Source organism: Camelus ferus, chromosome X (genome assembly GCF_009834535.1).
Source record: "Camelus ferus isolate YT-003-E chromosome X, BCGSAC_Cfer_1.0, whole genome shotgun sequence".
NCBI classification, from domain to species: Eukaryota; Metazoa; Chordata; class Mammalia; order Artiodactyla; family Camelidae; genus Camelus; species Camelus ferus.
Genome location: NC_045732.1, coordinates 18,140,888 through 18,158,436, shown reverse-complemented (window position 1 = coordinate 18,158,436; position 17,549 = coordinate 18,140,888). Strand labels below are relative to the sequence as shown.

Sequence of the window (17,549 nt, the reverse complement as noted above, 5' to 3'; positions counted from 1 at the left end):
TCTTATTTTGAGTGGCTTATATTACTAGGCTTCCAGCGTTTTTCTCTGTGTTCTCATGTATTCATATAATACTTAACCGTGTCCCCGTGGGATGAATATAATATGATTTTCAGCTTTGAAATAAGGAAATTAGGTGTAGGAGGAATATTACCTGCCTAAAGTCACACAGCTAATAAGTGACAGAGTGAATCCATTATGCTACCTAAGTCTTCTTCTAAATGATAGTCCCATGATGGGGAGAGCTGTCCATCCTGGGTCTCCTCTTCCAGGTCTGAACTGTGCTTCAAATGACATTATTTTAGACCTATTTCTTCTTCTTTATTTTCCTCTGGCTACTCTCCTGTGTCTCTCTAAAATCATGGGCCTCAGAAATTAGCATGATGCTCTAAATCGTTTTGTCTTGATACTTCTCTGAACAAAGTCTAAGATAATCTAAGATGGATTTACCTTTTGAAGGGCAGCCAAGTTGGCTTTATAGCTCATATTAAGCTCTTATTCACCGTTCCCGAGTGGGCTGCTGTAGTAGTTCCCTGACCCATCTCCTTGCTTCTCCTCTTACCCTCAGTGTCAGTGCTCTGGCCAGCAGTGAGAGTGACCCTGTTAAAAAGTTTGTCAGATCACCTCTGCTTGAAGTGTCTTCCTACGTTACTCAGAGTAGAAGCCCAAGTCCAACAATCGACTGTGAGGCCCTCTGGGTGGGGCTTTCCCCCTTCCTCTCCATCTCTACTTCCTGCTGCTTTTCTCGAGCCACTGGCTCCAGCCACAGAGGTCTCTGATGTTCTTGAGACCTACGGACATTTGAACTCGCTGTTCCCTCTGCCTGGAACCATCTCCCCTCAGATATCCACATGGCTTTCATCCCTTCCTTCAGGTCTTTGCTTAATGTCACCCTCTCATCCCCACCCCATCAGTCACCAGCCTCCTTTCCTGCTTATTGTAAAGTCATAGCATTTTCCGCTACCTCACCTCATATAATATGATATCCACAGGAGCTTTTCCTGTCTCATTCATTACTGTATGTCCAATATCCAGAATAGTGCCTGGCATACAGTAGGTGACCAATAAATAATTGTTGAATCACAGTTCTTGTTGTTTTGGACATGGACTGTTGATCAGAAGACTGCTTAATTCTGTTCTGTGTGGTTCTTTCAGGGACATTTACGTTGTGTTAAATCCCTAATTGAAATGGAAGATACAAAGGAAATCACACAGGCAGCATCTGACTTGTTCCTAGTGCCTCCTTGGATATATTTTTAGGATCAGAGATATATATTTTCCAAGTGTAAACCACATTCAAAAAATTATATTTTATAGTTTTGCCAGGTGTCAAGATTAAACTCTTCCCTCTACCTCTTATGAAATTCACCCTCCAACCCTTTCGAAAAGCAGAACAGGTTTTCTCCATCTCCAGCCTCCTTTTTTTTTCCCCTGGTTCTTCATTCTTTCACAGAGAAACTGTTCCTTTAGGCCAGTTCTTTTTCTGGGTCCCATCCCCTGGGTCTTTGGCGGATTCTTTCCATTATCCGAACCTCAGCATCTTCTCAGTGGAGAGTAAACAAAAATTCCCCTAATCCAGCCATTGCTTGCAGTTGGCCACTGTGAGCTAGTTTTCCTACAGAATTATTGTGACAATTCTCCCATTTCCCTCACTCCTCAAATTTTCTTGGCTTCCAGAATTTTCCTGCCTCCTTATTATCTCAGGGTTCTTGTTCACCTACTTTTAGCTTTCAGAGTTCATATCCTGCTGTCTCTATTTCAATTTGATTGTGTTAATCTTATTTTCTGCCTCAATGCATTGAAGTTAAACAACTCCCTCCTTTTTTTTTTTTTTTCCCCTGAACCCATGAGCTTCCTTAAGGAAGCGACCCAAGTGGAGTTTTGTTTTAGCTTTTATTAAAGTAATATTCCACCTCTTTATCTGGAGCCCCGCACACTGCTCCCTTTTCTCTTGACAGGTTTTCTCCTCATGCCTGTGAGAAGCATGTGGATCTCACCTTCCTTAGATGTGGGGGGAGCCTACTGAAACTTCACTGATTCCCCCTCACCTCACTTCCTTTTAACATTCTTTATCAGAATTGCTTAAATCTGTCCATCACTAAGTAAAGTAATCTTAGAAGGGTCCTGTATTTTGATTCATATCAAGGATGGTAAGAATCCACGTCTTTTGGATGTGGCGCAACTCAGTCCATCATCTTCACTGCAGGCTCCCACTGTGCCCTCTGCTTCTCTCCATCTGCACCTCCATCCTTGCCCTTAGCAACTTAAAGGCCTGTACTCTAGAATCACGCTGCATGTTTTCGTATCCTGCCTCTACCACTTACTGGCTGAGTGAGGTTTGGTAATCTATTTAAATTCTCGGACCCTCAGTTTCACAATCTGTATAATGGTGATAAAAATATTTGCCTCTAGGGTTGTTGTAGGGCTTAAATGAGATATTATAATGCCAAGCACCCTCAACAGTTACTTAAAATTATTTTTTCTCTTCTACAATAATATGTACAACTGCAATAAGGGGAAGTAGTGGAAAGTTATTGTTGTTTTTTTAAAGGCTTGGTTACTGCCATTTCACCTGGACCTGGAAGACTTGTTTTTCTGGGTGAAGAAATGTTCTCCCTGTGTGAAGGTTTCATAATCGCAGTCAAGCAGGCCCGTGAGCCCTGCCGTTTAAAGTGGCTCCTCTCTTTTATCCATGACATTCATACCTACACCCCGGTCCAGCTCCTGATAACCACTGAAGTCTCTTTGAATTCTATGCCGTGATCCCATGGCTATGGGTGACCAGAATTTGACATGGACACACTCTGAATTTCATACCCCGTGGAGGCATTCTAATTTCCTTCCTTCCTGCGTTCTGAGCAGGTAAGTGAAAGGGATGGAGGCACGCGGTGAAGTCAGCCTTAGAACCAGTGTTTAACATGGTCATCTGAGAAGTAGAAAATGAGCTTTTTAAAGTTTTCCCAAGTTATATCAGGATGGTTAATCTGTGGAGTGGAGAGTAGTCATAATTTTTTAAAAAAATGGCCATGGAAATTAAAATGTATCAGAAAAAAATGACTTCCATACAGACAAAGGCAAAGTTGTTTATTTAGGAAGGGAAAATGTTATCTAAGTAGAGCGTTTCTGTGAATTTGAGCTTGAAATAAATAGAAATGCAGGGTAACTGACTGTTAATGGAATTGTCTGAAAAAAAGTCTCAACTTTCCCCCGCGAGCCCTAATTCTAGAGTTCTTTGGTCACTGTAAAATCATAACACCTTCAGTGTATCTTTAACAGATTTTAAGGAACATATTAACCAAATGTACAAGTTTTGATTTGGCCATAAAATGCTAGGAGGGCTATGATCCTCTAGGATTAATGAATAACATTTGTTTATTTGATTTACTTTAAGAAATCATTCTAAAATCTGTTTACATATCTGTTTTTTCCAGGATGAATTTTATGTCGGTTCAGCAGATTGTTTACTGTTTTTTCTTCTTCTTCCTTTTTTTTTTTTTTTCGTCTTCCCTGCTCAGTGCCCAACCCAAGTTCAAAGGCTGATGAGAGAGAAAAACTCATGAGGAGGTTTTTCCTCTAGGGAAGTTGTTCAGTGGATGGGATCTTGGTGCACAGAGAAAGATGTCAGGCTCTTTCTGGCTCCTTCTCAGCCTCGTTGCTGTAACGGCTGCTCAATCCACCACTGAGGAACTGGCCAAGACATTTTTGGAGGAGTTTAACCATGAAGCCGAAGACCTGTCTTATCAAAGTTCACTTGCTTCTTGGAATTATAACACCAATATTACAGATGAGAATGTCCAAAAGATGGTGAGTTCTCATTGCTACCTAGGGGTATTTGTTGCTTCTTAAAAAATCAGATTACTGCCCCGGAAAGTGAAAAGGGAAATCAAAGAAATGCTCTGAGCTCTGAGATTGGATGTTTGCCTTAGTATTTCTGATTCTGGAGTCCCAGATGACTAAACAATTGACCTTTGGGTTCATTTGGAAAATTGTTACAAAATAATTCACTGGTCTCAGTCCAGATTCTTGGAAACCAGTGAACATGCTTTAGCAAGTTGCCACCAAAACTCTCATCATAGTCAGAGTTTCAAAGCATTTCATGGAAATGCCATAAGCTATTGAGTTAATAATTTCCCCAAGCCTACAATGTCAACAGGAATGTCTAAAGACTCTACAAATGATATATTAACTGAAAAATGCAGCCGGAGGCTTAGTGAAAGATCTTGCTAGTAATTAAGATTACCCTGGGTCGGGTAAGGCTGGCCTTGGGAATTCCTTCCTTCCTTATCACAGAGCTCTGAGGGACTTCCAGAGGATACAGAATCCACAGAGCCCTCCAAGAAAAAGCATAATGAAACCAGCTCTGACAAATCTCAGAATGCTCTGGGAAAGCAAGATGTTTTGTTTGACAAGTGCAAGGACTTAGTAATTTTTTCCCCCAGAGATCCCAAAGCAGTATCCTTCCACATTCAGTGCTGGAAATTGAGCAACATTATTTAAGAAAAGTTTTTGTGGCACTTGGACAGAAATCCATTCCTTCTGAAATGTATTTCAGAAGCTTATATTTTTCAAATCGTGGGTTGCATGTTTAAATTCAATTACTGCCATTCACTGGACAGATCAAATCTGAGACTTGCTGCCTCATTTGAATTCCCTAGGAGATTTTTTTTTTGTATTTTTCTCAGGCTCAAAGAAATCCAGATTCTGACAGTCTGGGGTTGTCATAGGAGAGCATTGTTTCCCTGTCTCATATTTTGGTCTTACCTCTCTTCATCTCTTCCCTGTTGCTTTTTTCTCTCTTGTTATTTGATCTGTGTTGGAGGTCCAGGTGGCACGTTGTGCATTTGTTTTAATTCTCAGCTGAATGGTCTGGTAGGTGATGGTGAAGTTATACCAGCATCATGCCCGAGAGCTCTGGAGCCCGACTGCTGAGGTCCAAATCCTGGCTCCACCACTTTCCATCTGTGTGAACTGGAGCTAGTTAATTACCCTCTCTGTGCTTCAGTTTTTTTGCCTGTGAAAAACAACATAATACTCATGTTTGCCTCATAGGGTCGCTGTGTAGACAATACACAAAACCACCAGAATAGTGCTCAATACTTGTGAGAATGGGTGAACAGTAAGGTATTATTCCTTGAGTGTGAGAGGGAGCTGTAATTGCTGAAGAGACTGCTGAGTGCCCAGATACTGAGAAGGCATGTTATAGAATGAGATGTAGTGATGTTTGTTGATCATCTCTGGATCATTAAGTGTTATCACTTTTGAATTGCACTGGTTGATTAGAGGAATGGCCAGAAATGAAAGGGCGTAGATCACAAAAGGTGGCCAAAGTGCAGAAAGTATGGGCCCTTTAAAGGAAAGTGAAAATATTTGAATGCAAGAAACAAGCAGCGGGCCCAGAACGTCCTTCCCCAAGCAGCGGTGAGGATGCATTAGTGCACATAGGTGCAACTGTGTGGATTTACCTGTGGAGGAGGGCAAAGGACACATATTTTGAGATCCCCTGGTGAAATGGGCACTGCAGCTGGTGCTAGGGGAGGTACCAAGATGAGCAGGTGGTTGAGATATGGTATGCTGCTGGTGGCCATGCTTAAAGAAAGAATTGTAGAAATGGAGAAAGTTCCCCAAGTAAGAGCAACTGGAATGATTTAAAGGATCAGAGAGAGTTAGGAGAGAAAGCAGAATTAGCTGTACAAAGCCTTACTCAAAAAGAAAAAAAAATTAGTCTGAGATGGAACAAGACAGGACAGAGTGTTCACAGTTGTATTGGCCAACTCTCTTCATACTAGGTGGTGCCTTTGAAAGCTCAAAAGAGATAAATTTACAACAAACAGGAGGATGTGCTATTTACACTACAGGTGGTAAAACTGGTAAGACTGGTAAAACCAGGCCATTCTTTAATCTAAAAAAGTGACACATTAAAAACTGTACATAGGTTTTTGAAGTATTTATGCAAATGTAAAGATTAGAGGTGTACTGTGGGTAAGGAAATCTGGTCAAGTACATTTATGGACCCAGTTCTTTACCCTTCCTTACATCAACACCCCAGGTTATGTCACTTTGCAGTGCCATCCCACTGAAGATGATGTGACTGTGTCCTTTGCCACATGACTTACTTTGACCAACGGGGTGTTAGCAGAAGGGATGCATGCAGAGGCTTGGAATTGACTTGAACAATGGGGCTTGTCCTTTGCACCTTTGCCTTTGGCATGAGAATATGCCTGGATTAGCCAACTACAGAAGGAGAGATTTGTGGAATAGTTGTCCTGGCAGAAACCAACCCCCCAGAGTTGTAAGCAAATCAAGCCAAGATTAGAAGAGCTGCCTGGCAACCCTCAGTGATTCTAGGCATGTAGACAATAAATACTTACCCTGTTGAGTTTTTGCTTGTTTGTTAGCAATTGATAACTAATACAGGAAAGGAAATTTGAGCTCTATGACACATGTGTCATATCCTATCAGAGTGACATTATTGAGGACAACCTGCCATTTCCTAATTATCCCTTGATATCACTTTCAGAATCAGAATATTGGGCTTGTCAGCCTGTGGGTCTGACTTGGTGTGGCAATTCTTAGATCAAGTCATGAGAATAGACCTTAAAATAATAGAAGGCATCAAAATTTAATCAGCATAGTGCCCTAAAAGCTCCCTATTAAGGAGATGTCCATCAGATAAAAATAAGTAAAAAAGCTTGGTTAAATACAGGTTTCCACATAGTTCAGAAGTTCAGTGAAAATTAATTACCAAGCACTTGCTTTAGAGCAAATACAGTTCTCATGTTTGAGTTCAAATGTTCACCAATTACCCTGTAATTATCTTCTCAATAAAATGATACTACTTTTTTTTTTGCATTGTCCCTTCTTTGGAAGGTTATTATTGGTTTGATTTTTGAAATAGAGTCCTTTGTAAATCAAATAGACTTTCTTTGCAAAGTCAGAAGCCCTCTAGCAACATAGGAGGTCCCTGGACGATGTTTTAGCCCTCTGGAAGAGAGCAAAAGGTTGCTACTGCTGGCAGAGGCATCCTGGTTCACTTGTCCAGTATTTGGCAGTGACTCCTACAACTGCCCCAAACTCCTGTGCACTCAGCTGAAGTGGGTGTTGATGACTGCCATGCTGGAGCCCTGTAGGTCTCTGAGAACACTTCATAAATATTTCTTGGTGAGTTAGCAGCAGCTGTGACAAGAGAGCGAGAAGCCCACACTTACCCTTTGGGTGGCCTCTAGGGCTTCTTCAGCTCCCTGCTGCAAGGGCTCCTAGAGTCCTTGGGCACACCTGCTTCCTGAACCTGTCCCTCTGTCTTTAGGGCTGGGGGCACCGTGAACCCAGAGCAGGGTCATTTTAAACTGCTCTTCTGTACCCAAGGGAAGAATGTAGACTTCATCCCTGTCTCCAATGAGTCCGTCCCACACTCCCCAACACACACAAGTACCTACACACAGGCACAGGGGTCGGGGAACATCACGTGGTGTAAATATAATGGAATTCAGGAAATCCGATGCTATGCCGATTCTCCTGAGCTGACTGTGATACCTTGGGCAAGTCACTTATTTTTTGTCTCTTGAAGCGTAAGAGTGTGGATGGGCACACCCGAGAGTTTTCTGTGGATAACAGTGGTGAATGGCTAAGTTCCACATGTGGAGGATTAGCATGAGTCAAGTGCCTTGGAGGCCTTGTTCAGACTAGTTTTTCTTTGTCATGAAAACTTGATAGTGCCCCAGTTTAGTGATGTAATTTGGCGAGATTAAACTTGAGCAACTCAAAATGACATGTTTAATTACATTCAGATTTGACACAATTACTCAGTGATCTAAGCAGTCTGACAGGACATCAGGTGGAGGGCAGCCTGGTGGTCAGGAACTACCACTGCTTCTTAGTGTGTGCCAGGTAACTGGGTAAAAGAGAATTAATTTAATTTTCGCTAAATCCTTTGGTTTGGAGCAATTCCATGGGGCTTTCAGACCTAGTTATAGGACCTAGGGAATAAAGCATTTTTTTCTTTGCTCTTAGTATTGAAGGCTTTTACCAAGAGCTTCATTGAGATACAATTATACACCATAAAATCCACCAATTGAAAGTATACAATTCAATGCTTTTTAGTATATTTACAGAATTGTACAACCATCATCACCATCTAATTTTAGAACGTTTTCACCACTCCAAAAAGAAACCAAATGCCCATTTGCAGTCACTTTTCTTCTCCCCACCCCCAGCCCCTAGCAACCACTAATCTACTTTCTGTCTCTATAGATTTGCCTATTCTGGATTTCATATAAATGGAATTATACACTAGGTAGTCTTTTGTGGCTGACTTCTTTTACTTTGCATGTTGTATATTTCAAAAGTAACCAAGGCAGTTTTCATCTTTTAATCTGATGGAGTTTTGAAGGCTATATCTGGAAAACGGGCCAGCATATGAGACCTGAGGGTGGAGCGTTCCCTGGGAGCTTGTTGGGCTCCAAGTTACTACTTGGATACTAAGGTTCCATTCAGTTTTTCATCCTCTATCTTCAGGGAACTCTCACACCTACAGGGAAGGAAATGGTTTAGAGGTTGCTGAAAGAATAGCCTGGTTGATAGTGAGCTATAGAAAAAGAGAAAATGAGGTGTTAATTCTTTATATCTCAAACAACTTATTGCAAAAGAATTTTAATTGTTTAAATAAAACCATGATAATTTAGGTAGAGACTTCAGATCTCTGGCTTAAGACAAAGCTCACATGAAAACATTTAAAAGTGTAATGAAATTATTACCACAAGTATAGTAGCTCAAAACAATACACATTTCTTATCTCACAGTTTCTGTGGGACAGGAGTCGAGACGTAGCTTAGCCAGATCTGCTTCTGAATCTCATAAGGTTGCAATCAAAGTCTTAGCTAGAGCTGTGGTCTCATCTGAGACTTGACTGGGGATGAATCTACTTCCATGCTAACGTGGTTAGTGGTAGCATTCAGATCCTCATATGTTGCTGGACCGAGGTCCTTAGGATGTCAGTCAGAGACCATCTTCAACTTCTCACCATGTGGCCCTACCCATAGGATAGCTCACAACATGGCATCTTGCTGCATCAAATTCAGCAAGGGAGCATCTTCTAGCAAAATAAAAATCACAGTTTTATGTAACATAAACATGTATATCCTGTCACTTTTGCTGTATTCTACTGGTTAGAAGTGAGTCACAGGCTCTGTTCACACTCAAGGGAGTGGAATACACAATCTGTCTACCACAGGGTCTACGATCCAGATACTGGCAATTTATTACCAGTTCCACTATTTATTTCTCTTAGCCCCTTTCTACACATATGAAAAACGGGAATCGAATAATTTTCTATCTCGTGGGGTTATTAAGAAGATCAAATGAGGTAAATTATTTTGCAAAGTACTCTACACCCATGTATATCCTACTTACCTTAAGGTCTGTGTTAAGTTCCACTTCCTCCATGAGGGCTTGGCCAAATCTGGTCCCTATAACAGGAATTGCTTGGCCCACTCATAGTTTCTACATTATCATATGCTCTTATGTTTCATTAATGAAACGTTCATGATGCATATCTTATCTGTCTGATAATACTGTAAGCAGCTTAAAGACAAAGACTTTTTTCAATAAATGAAGAAACAGCTGTAATTCTTTAAGGCTTAGGATGTATCAGGCACTCTGATAGGCATTTTATTATTTGTTAAATTTTCTTGTCCTTACAACAATCCTTTAAGGTAAATTCTACCTTATTTTTTTTTTACATTTTACAGAAAAGGTAACTTGTGACCCAGAGAGAGTAGGTAATTTGCTCAAAGTCACACAGCTAGTCAGAGGTGTCTAACTCCAGGAATGAAGCTCTTACTTCCCTCATATGCTACCTCTTTTATATGGCCTAGAGAAGTACAATGTACAAAGAAGTTGCTTGTTTTAGTCTTTGATAAATGGAAGTGGGCTTGTGCATTAAGAGAAGACTGCATTGGATAAGTCTGGAGAAGTCCACTTGCCTACTGATGTTCAAGATAGGGGGCAAGTGAATCCTAGCATCATCACCTGCTTATTGGTTTCTTTTGCCAGTGGAAAATCACTGTGGCTACCAAATAGTCATGTTCTGGGCAAGCTTGACTGGGGATCCTAATTTAAGATCAGAATCTCTGGTAAATCATAGTACCATGGCGCTTACTACAAACTGGTTCTCATTTCTCATGGTTCTCATGGCCATGAGGAACTGTATTCCCAGTAAGTCTAATCTGAGCCCTGCTGAGCTCTCCCTTTAGTGCATTCATTCTTGAATCCTTGAGCAACTTACCCAGGTCATAGTGCTAAGGGTTTAAATTCCAGGGCCCCACAACATGGATCATCTGTGAGAATTCACTTCCAGTTCTGGGGACAGGACCCTTGGGAAATCTAGACACTAGGCCAGAAAGAGTGACCAAGAGTGGCTTGATCACTCTTAACCTAAGCCTTGACCTTCAGCAAAACAGAGAACTAAATCACTCAGGAAATATTAGATGTTCCACCAGATGTTCTTTGGACTATATCTTCTGTTCTATCTACTCGCTCAGTCCCATTCTAACTTCAACTTTATTTTTTGTTATTTCAGAATGATGCCAGGGCCAAATGGTCTACCTTTTATGAAGAAAAGTCCAAGACTGCCAAAACTTATCCCCTAGAAGAAATTCAGAATGTCACACTCAAGCGTCAATTGCAGGCCCTTCAGCAGAGTGGGGCATCAGCGCTCTCAGCAGACAAGAGCAAACGAGTATGTGAAATTCTAGCACTGACCCCAAGAATTGAAATATTTGGGAAATATTAAACATTACTATCGCCCATAGCTGCTTCCTTTATCTGCAAAGATAGCAATGCTCACATTAGAAAGAGCTCTGTGCCTTACTAGGGTGGCTGCATAATTTATTATCCAAACTGGAATCCTCTGAGTGAAGAAAGACACTGGCATGTTGGGACACAGAGTTAAACTGAGATTATCAAGGCACTGTGGTATGTATGGACACCCGAAACAGAGGTCACCTTCCCCAGGACCAGGCAATTAGTCTATTTCAGTGCTTTTCAACTGGGAGTAATTTTGCCCGCCAGGGGCATTGACAGTGTCTGGAGACATTTTTGGTTGTCACAGCTCAGTGGCGGGCATTTGCTATTGGCATCTAGTGAGTAGGGATGCTGGTAAACACTCTGTAATGCACAAGGAGGCCCCCAGTGACAAACAATTGTCCGATCCAAAATGTCACTAGTGCTAAGCTTGAGAAGCCCTGTATGTCATCTAATCCTCCCCCTCCTTTAATTCTTGACTCTCACCTGCAGCTTCTTTAACAAGTGGCTAAACCAGCCCAGCTCAAACCATTTTAGAGATGGGCAAGTCACCTCTTTCCAAGACATCAGTTCCATATGTGGGTCCCTCTAACTGATGGAAAGATACGCCCTCCATGGAGCATAAAGTGCTTTACCTCCACCACCTACTGCTTTCTGGAGCCAAATTGCTCTCTCCTATAATAGTATTTATTTGTTTATTTATTTTTGAAGTATAGTTGATTTACAGTGTTGTGTTAGTTTCTGGTGTACAGCATAGTGATTCAGTTATACATACATATATATTATTTTTAATATTCTTTTTCATTATAGGTTATTACAAGGTATTGAATATAGTTCCCTGTGCTGTACAGTAGGACCTTGTTGTTTATCTCTTTTATGTATAGTAGTTAGTATCTACAAATCCTGACCTCCCAATGTATCCCTTGCCACCCACCCTATCCCTGCTGGTAAACATAACTTTGTTTCCTATGTCTGTGAGTCTGTTTCTGTCTTGTAAATAAGTTCATTTGTGTCATTTTTTAGATTGCACATATAAGTGATATCACATATTTGTCTTTAAATAACTGAGGGCAGATAATTTTTTTTAACCCATTGAGCCTCTTCTTCTCTAGACTAAACATCCTCCACTCTGTCATTTTTCCCCTATACTGTGGTTTCAAGTTCCCTAACCAGTCCTTAGCTGCTATCTTCATTTTGTCAGTTTCCTTGGCCTGAGCACAGCACTTTGAGTGGATTCTGGTCTGCACAGAGGTGAGCAGGAGCATGACATTCTGCACCCTGTGCTTTACATCTGCTAAGACAGTCCAGGACTATATTAGGTTTTTGTTTGTTTGGTTTGGTTTTTTGACACAGTCCATATTTGACTCATATCAACATCACTGTCAAGGAAGTCTCCAAATCTCTCCCACCAAAGCTGCTCTCAAATGATACCTTTTAAAATTCTATTCTTATGTAGGTAGTTTGTCTAAATTCAAGAAAGCCTATATTCACCCCTGTTAAAATAAAAATTTCTCATCTCATCTCTCTATCCCAGCAGCCAGCAAACTTTCTTTCTGCAAAGGGAAAGAGAGTAGATATTTTAGGTTTGCGGGCCATATTGTTTCTGTCACACTGAGTCAACTTGCTGTTGTAGCAGGAAACCAGCCACAGCTAACACGTAAACAAATGGGCGTGGCTGTGTTCCAATAAAACTTTACAAAAACAAGCAGCAGATAGGATTTGGTCTGCAAATCGTAGTTTACAGACCCTTGATTTTAACCTATTGGAATATTTTTTATCTAAAATATTTGGCTATTTAACATCAAAGCCTTTCTTAGTTGCTTGTCCTCTTGTATTCTGGATTCTAATCTGCATCTATAAAAAGAAAAATGCACGATAAGAATAAAGACAAAACCATATGAATTGTATCTTCCTACAAGGTGATATTTATTATTCTGCATCCTTTGTGTCCAATTGTCCAAATAGTTATTAATCCACTGTATTTTGTCCATTTCGTGGTTCCCCATCTTTTCCACAAGGACACCGTGGGAAACCTTGCCCATTGCTCTGTTAGACTCTAAACAGCTTGGGCTAACTTAGGTGGACCCTGGACATTGTATTTTTAAAAGATACCCAGATAATTCTAATGTGCAGCCAGGATTAAAAATCACTGAACTGCATGTAAGAGCTTGAAGTGTTTGGGAAGAGAGGAGACTCAAGGATGCATGAGAGAGGAAGGAGGGGAGTTTGAAAAAACAGGTAGAGAAAGAGACCAGGAGGGGTTTTGTGCCATGGTAAGGAACTTGGCTTTATTCTTTTGGACTATGGGATCTTGTTGAAGTTTTAAGCATGGAGTCTGTTTCATGTTTTAGGATCACGGCTCTTGTAGCAGAGTAAGAGAATAACAGAAGAGAGAAATAGGAGGGGAGACAGGGCCATTCATCCAGTGCTTCTTAAATCATCTCTGAGAGAGAGAGTCAGTTCTATCCTCTCTGCTTCGCTCCCTTCCTCCCTCCTTCTCTGTCTTCCTTCTTCCTTCCTTCGTATCTCCCTTACTTCTTCCCTTCCCTTCTTCCCGACCTTTCCTTATTTCCAATCCATTGTAGGTCAGTGCTTGGTTAATTTCATCGATCACATGCCTGGATGTCATGGAAATATCAAATTGTTTTTAAAAATTTATAAACATTTATTCTCTCAATTCCTGGGCTTCTCACAGACTAGAAGCATGCTGTTTGCTGATTTGCACTGGTCCATGGACCATACTTCGAGGAGCACTGCTTTACTCTATTACCTTTACACTCCTTTACCTATGAGGTAAAGTTTAAACTCTTTAGAATAGCACAGAAGGCCTCTCATGATCTGGCCCCTGCTACCTCTCTGTTCTCCCATCCTCCACTTCCCTCACTCAACACCGCCACCCCAGTTTTCTTTATCATGTCACCACTTCCTGAAGTTGCTTTGTCTTTCTCAACCTTCAGCCATCTTTTAAGCTCCATCCTCTCCCTCCCTTCTCTACTTGACCAATTCCTACTTCTCTTCCAAGACCCAGCTTCCCTTCTTTGAAGCCATTTCTGAGTCTCCAGTTTGCTCATTTATCCACTCCTTGGCACCCATAGTGCCATATTACTTTTTGGTGACAGTTATAGCACCTGTCACTCTGTTGTGTAATCACTGATTTCATGACTTGACTGTCCCATAACTGTGGGGTCCTTGAGGACCAATGTCTTGTTCAGGTCATAATTGTCAGAGTGTAGGACATAGTAGATGTTCAATAAATGTGCACTCAATGAAGGCTGAATGGGACAACAAAAGCACTTCTCTGTGCATGTGCAGGTGAGAAACATTCTTGGGATTTGGGGAGCTCTGTTTTGTTTTTCAGTCACTCCACATATGTGTATCATATGTTCATAAGGCCAGTCTGTGCTAGTTGATGGTGGGGAAATTTAACCGAGATGTTCCTATACTACATAAAAGAAGATAGATGTGAACTGCTGTTTTTTGAGGCATAAAAAGTCACATAGCTGAAAGGACATCGTTATATTAGCGTTCTCTTTAGTGTATTTTCCATTTTTAACATTGTTTACTATCTAACTTGCAGTTGACCACGGTTCTAAGTACCATGAGCACCATCTACAGTAGTGGAGAAGTTTGTGATCCAAATAACCCACAGGAGTGCTTAGTACTTGAACCAGGTAGGCTATTTATTTTCAGCAGTGATTATAAAATCTACTTTATATTCCAAGTTTTAAAAATGAGATTAATGTTAAATGATGACCTTGTTCCTCTCGGATGGATAATCCAAAGAGAAGATGCCAAATGTATTTCAGCACATAGGCGCTCTTTTAAGTTTTAACAAAACTTCACTGTAAATCCTGTCACACTCAAGTAATTTCATTAAGTTAGTAGTTAAATGATTTCAGTGACTTATTTTCTCTACAGAAATATTTTGAAATTATAATAAGGGTGAGGAAATTAATGAATTGTGAGGTTTCATTTAATACCTTTATGAACTTGCTGTCTGCCAGCCTTTTCATTCTTTAAATTTCACAGAATTGTTTCCAAATGAAAATTTTACAAATGCATGTTTACTTCCCTTTGGGGGCTTGGTGATAACAGGTTTGGATGACATAATGGAAAACAGCAAAGACTACAATCAGAGGCTCTGGGCTTGGGAAGGCTGGAGGGCTGAGGTCGGCAAGCAGCTGAGGCCGTTGTATGAAGAGTATGTGGTCCTGAAAAATGAGATGGCAAGAGCTAACAGTGAGTCCGCGGGCTGTGGAGGTCCTGGAGCTCTCCGTGGGGCTGCGGGGCTATTTCTCATGAACCCCCAAGCCTGCCCTTTGGTATAAGGGGCATCCCTAAATTTATCGTCATCTGCTGAACAATTCAGCTTACCTGCCTCAAAGAGGAAACCAGTAGGAAATAAGGAAAGGTGGACTGACATTCTACATTCTGAAGGGCTCAGAAGTGACACTCAGTTACAAGGCTTCAAACAAATCAGTTGTCTGAGAAGGTCTCAGGCCCCGGAGGGTTCCTCAGGGAGTCTGGGGATCGACAGAGTCTATTTACCAGAAAGAATGAGAGACAGAGACACGACTCTCACCTAAACTCCCATTTGGCCAGAGTTCATTCTCAAAGGTCATTTGTATGTTTTCCTCAGGGTGGTGGCCCAGGAAGAAACAAATTAGATTAGTTTAGGCTGGAAACCTATTATTTTCTGCAGTTGTCATTATTACTCCAATCATGTGGTCATCAAAATCTTAAATCTTGACATGGGAGAGATTTCCGTATCTCTTGACTTATTCTCCTGCCTGAATAATGAGCTGACAGCATGACATTGTGAATAAATGTATGCTTTGGTGTTCACTGCCTCCCAGGGTTGAGTAAGGAACATGTTTTTTCATCTGCTCTTTCGCACTGTCTTTCACTGCCACTTGAACTCACATTCTCAAGCCATAGGCAAGCTGGAGACAGAAGCCCATCACCACATCCTTCCATCCAAATATTTATTTCTCTCCTCATCTTCTTGATTATCCATTGCCAATGTACATGTAAAAATTATGAAAATACATTTACAAACTGTATCAGCTGTTACCCTGACACAAGCTTCTGTTTCCTGATGACAAGATACCACACAAAGCACACAGAGCTGTGCTGTGTATACGTATAATTTGCCAACAAACACAGGCCCACTGTGGCCATGTCTAAGATGAGTTGGGTTAGGTTTGAAAATCAAAGGCCCTGAACAAAATGAGGTCTGAAAGATCCAATTGCATGTTTTAAACCTAAAGATGCAAACTGACGTATGGAGAGAGTAGAGACCCAGGGTTAGGAGACCTCGAGTGTGCCTCTGCCCCTGACCCGTTGTGCGACCCTGGACAAATCATCTAACTGGCTAAGGGCAGGCTGTTAACCTGCACCATGGGGATTATAATGCTGTCCATCTTGTAGAGTTTCTGTGCTTATTAATGAATTAAATTTTTGACACATTACCTGGTGTTGTTATTCATTTGCATCCCTTTGAGATGATATTTAGAAGGATGGTAAAAAGGTGACAAGTCTTTGGATTTTTTTTTAACCTGTCAGGAAGGCTAGTCTAGGTATACTGTGCTTTATCTCTTTCCTTCTGTGTGTTCTCATTTTTCTTCTTTTTAAAAACAGATTATGAGGACTACGGGGACTATTGGAGAGGGGATTATGAAGTGATGTGGGCAGGTGACTATGACTACAGCCGAGACCAGTTGATGGGAGACGTGGAACATACCTTTGCAGAGGTAACGAGGAACTGCCCACAGAGACAGATGTGGGGCAGCACATGGGAAGAAGGGACAGTGACCAAAAGCATTCTGACTTGTTCTTAACATACTGGCTGCTCATTCCCAAGCCTCAGAGTTATGAAATATTAGAGTGTAAAAAGATTTTAGAGCATCATAGGGCAACTCTTACAGATGATCCGAATTGCTCTGCTTTCTTCCCCTTTCAGCCACTGACCAGCAATGGCCAATAGCAAGAATGTAAGCAGGATAGCTTGTAGGAAGAAATGGTCTTTTAGATTATCAAAAGGAATAGTTTTCATGAGCTGTGTGGGGCCAGCACTGTGTTCCTTTGTTAGCAGAGTCTTTTCTTCCTTCCTCAGGACAAGTGATACTGTTGTTTCCTTATCTTTGACTAAAGAAGAGGACCTTCTAGGGATGGGAGAGTCCTATGAGTGGCAGTGCCCCATGGACACTTCTCAATGTCTCCCTCTTCCTTCAGTTTGACCCCTACATCTCCCTCTGACCCCCATGCCTTCCAACTTCTTATGTGAAGCTATTCTGTCTTAGCCATAGTTGGGCAGAGTGATCAAAAAATGGACGTAGGACAAACAACTCCCCCACCAAAAAAAAAAAAAAAAAAAGGAAATAGGCAAAAGATTTGAATAAGTGCATCATCAAAGAAATTATACAAATGGCAAATAAGCAAGTAAGATGTTATTAGGGAAATGCGCATTAAAACCATGATTGAAAACCACTGCATACCCACCAGCATGGCTGTGATTAAAGAAGGCTGACAATACCAAGTGTTGGCGAGGATGTGGAGACACCAGAGCCCTCACACACTGCTGCGGCAAAGATAAAATGGTACAGCCAGTTTGGATAATGGTTTGGCAGTTTCTTAAAAAGTTAAACACATACTTACCATATGACTAAGGTATTTCACTCTTAGCTATCTATGTGAGAGAATTAAAACGTTTAGCCATACAAAGACTTATACTTGAATGTTCACAGAAACATTAC

The 17,549-nt window shown here is 41.1% G+C and overlaps 1 protein-coding gene across 1 annotated transcript in view; it reads left to right on the top strand.

Annotated features, from left to right (window-relative positions):
• Positions 1-2,622: 2,622 nt before the first annotated feature.
• ACE2 (angiotensin I converting enzyme 2) overlaps positions 2,623-17,549 on the top strand; it is a 37,483-nt gene continuing 22,556 nt past the window's right edge. The window contains exons 1-6 of the mRNA XM_006194201.2: positions 2,623-2,859; positions 3,513-3,801; positions 10,571-10,729; positions 14,372-14,465; positions 14,890-15,033; positions 16,435-16,547. Coding sequence (XP_006194263.1) covers positions 3,616-3,801; positions 10,571-10,729; positions 14,372-14,465; positions 14,890-15,033; positions 16,435-16,547 — 696 coding nt within the window. The 5' untranslated portion in view covers positions 2,623-2,859; positions 3,513-3,615. The remainder of the gene's footprint in view (positions 2,860-3,512; positions 3,802-10,570; positions 10,730-14,371; positions 14,466-14,889; positions 15,034-16,434; positions 16,548-17,549) is intronic.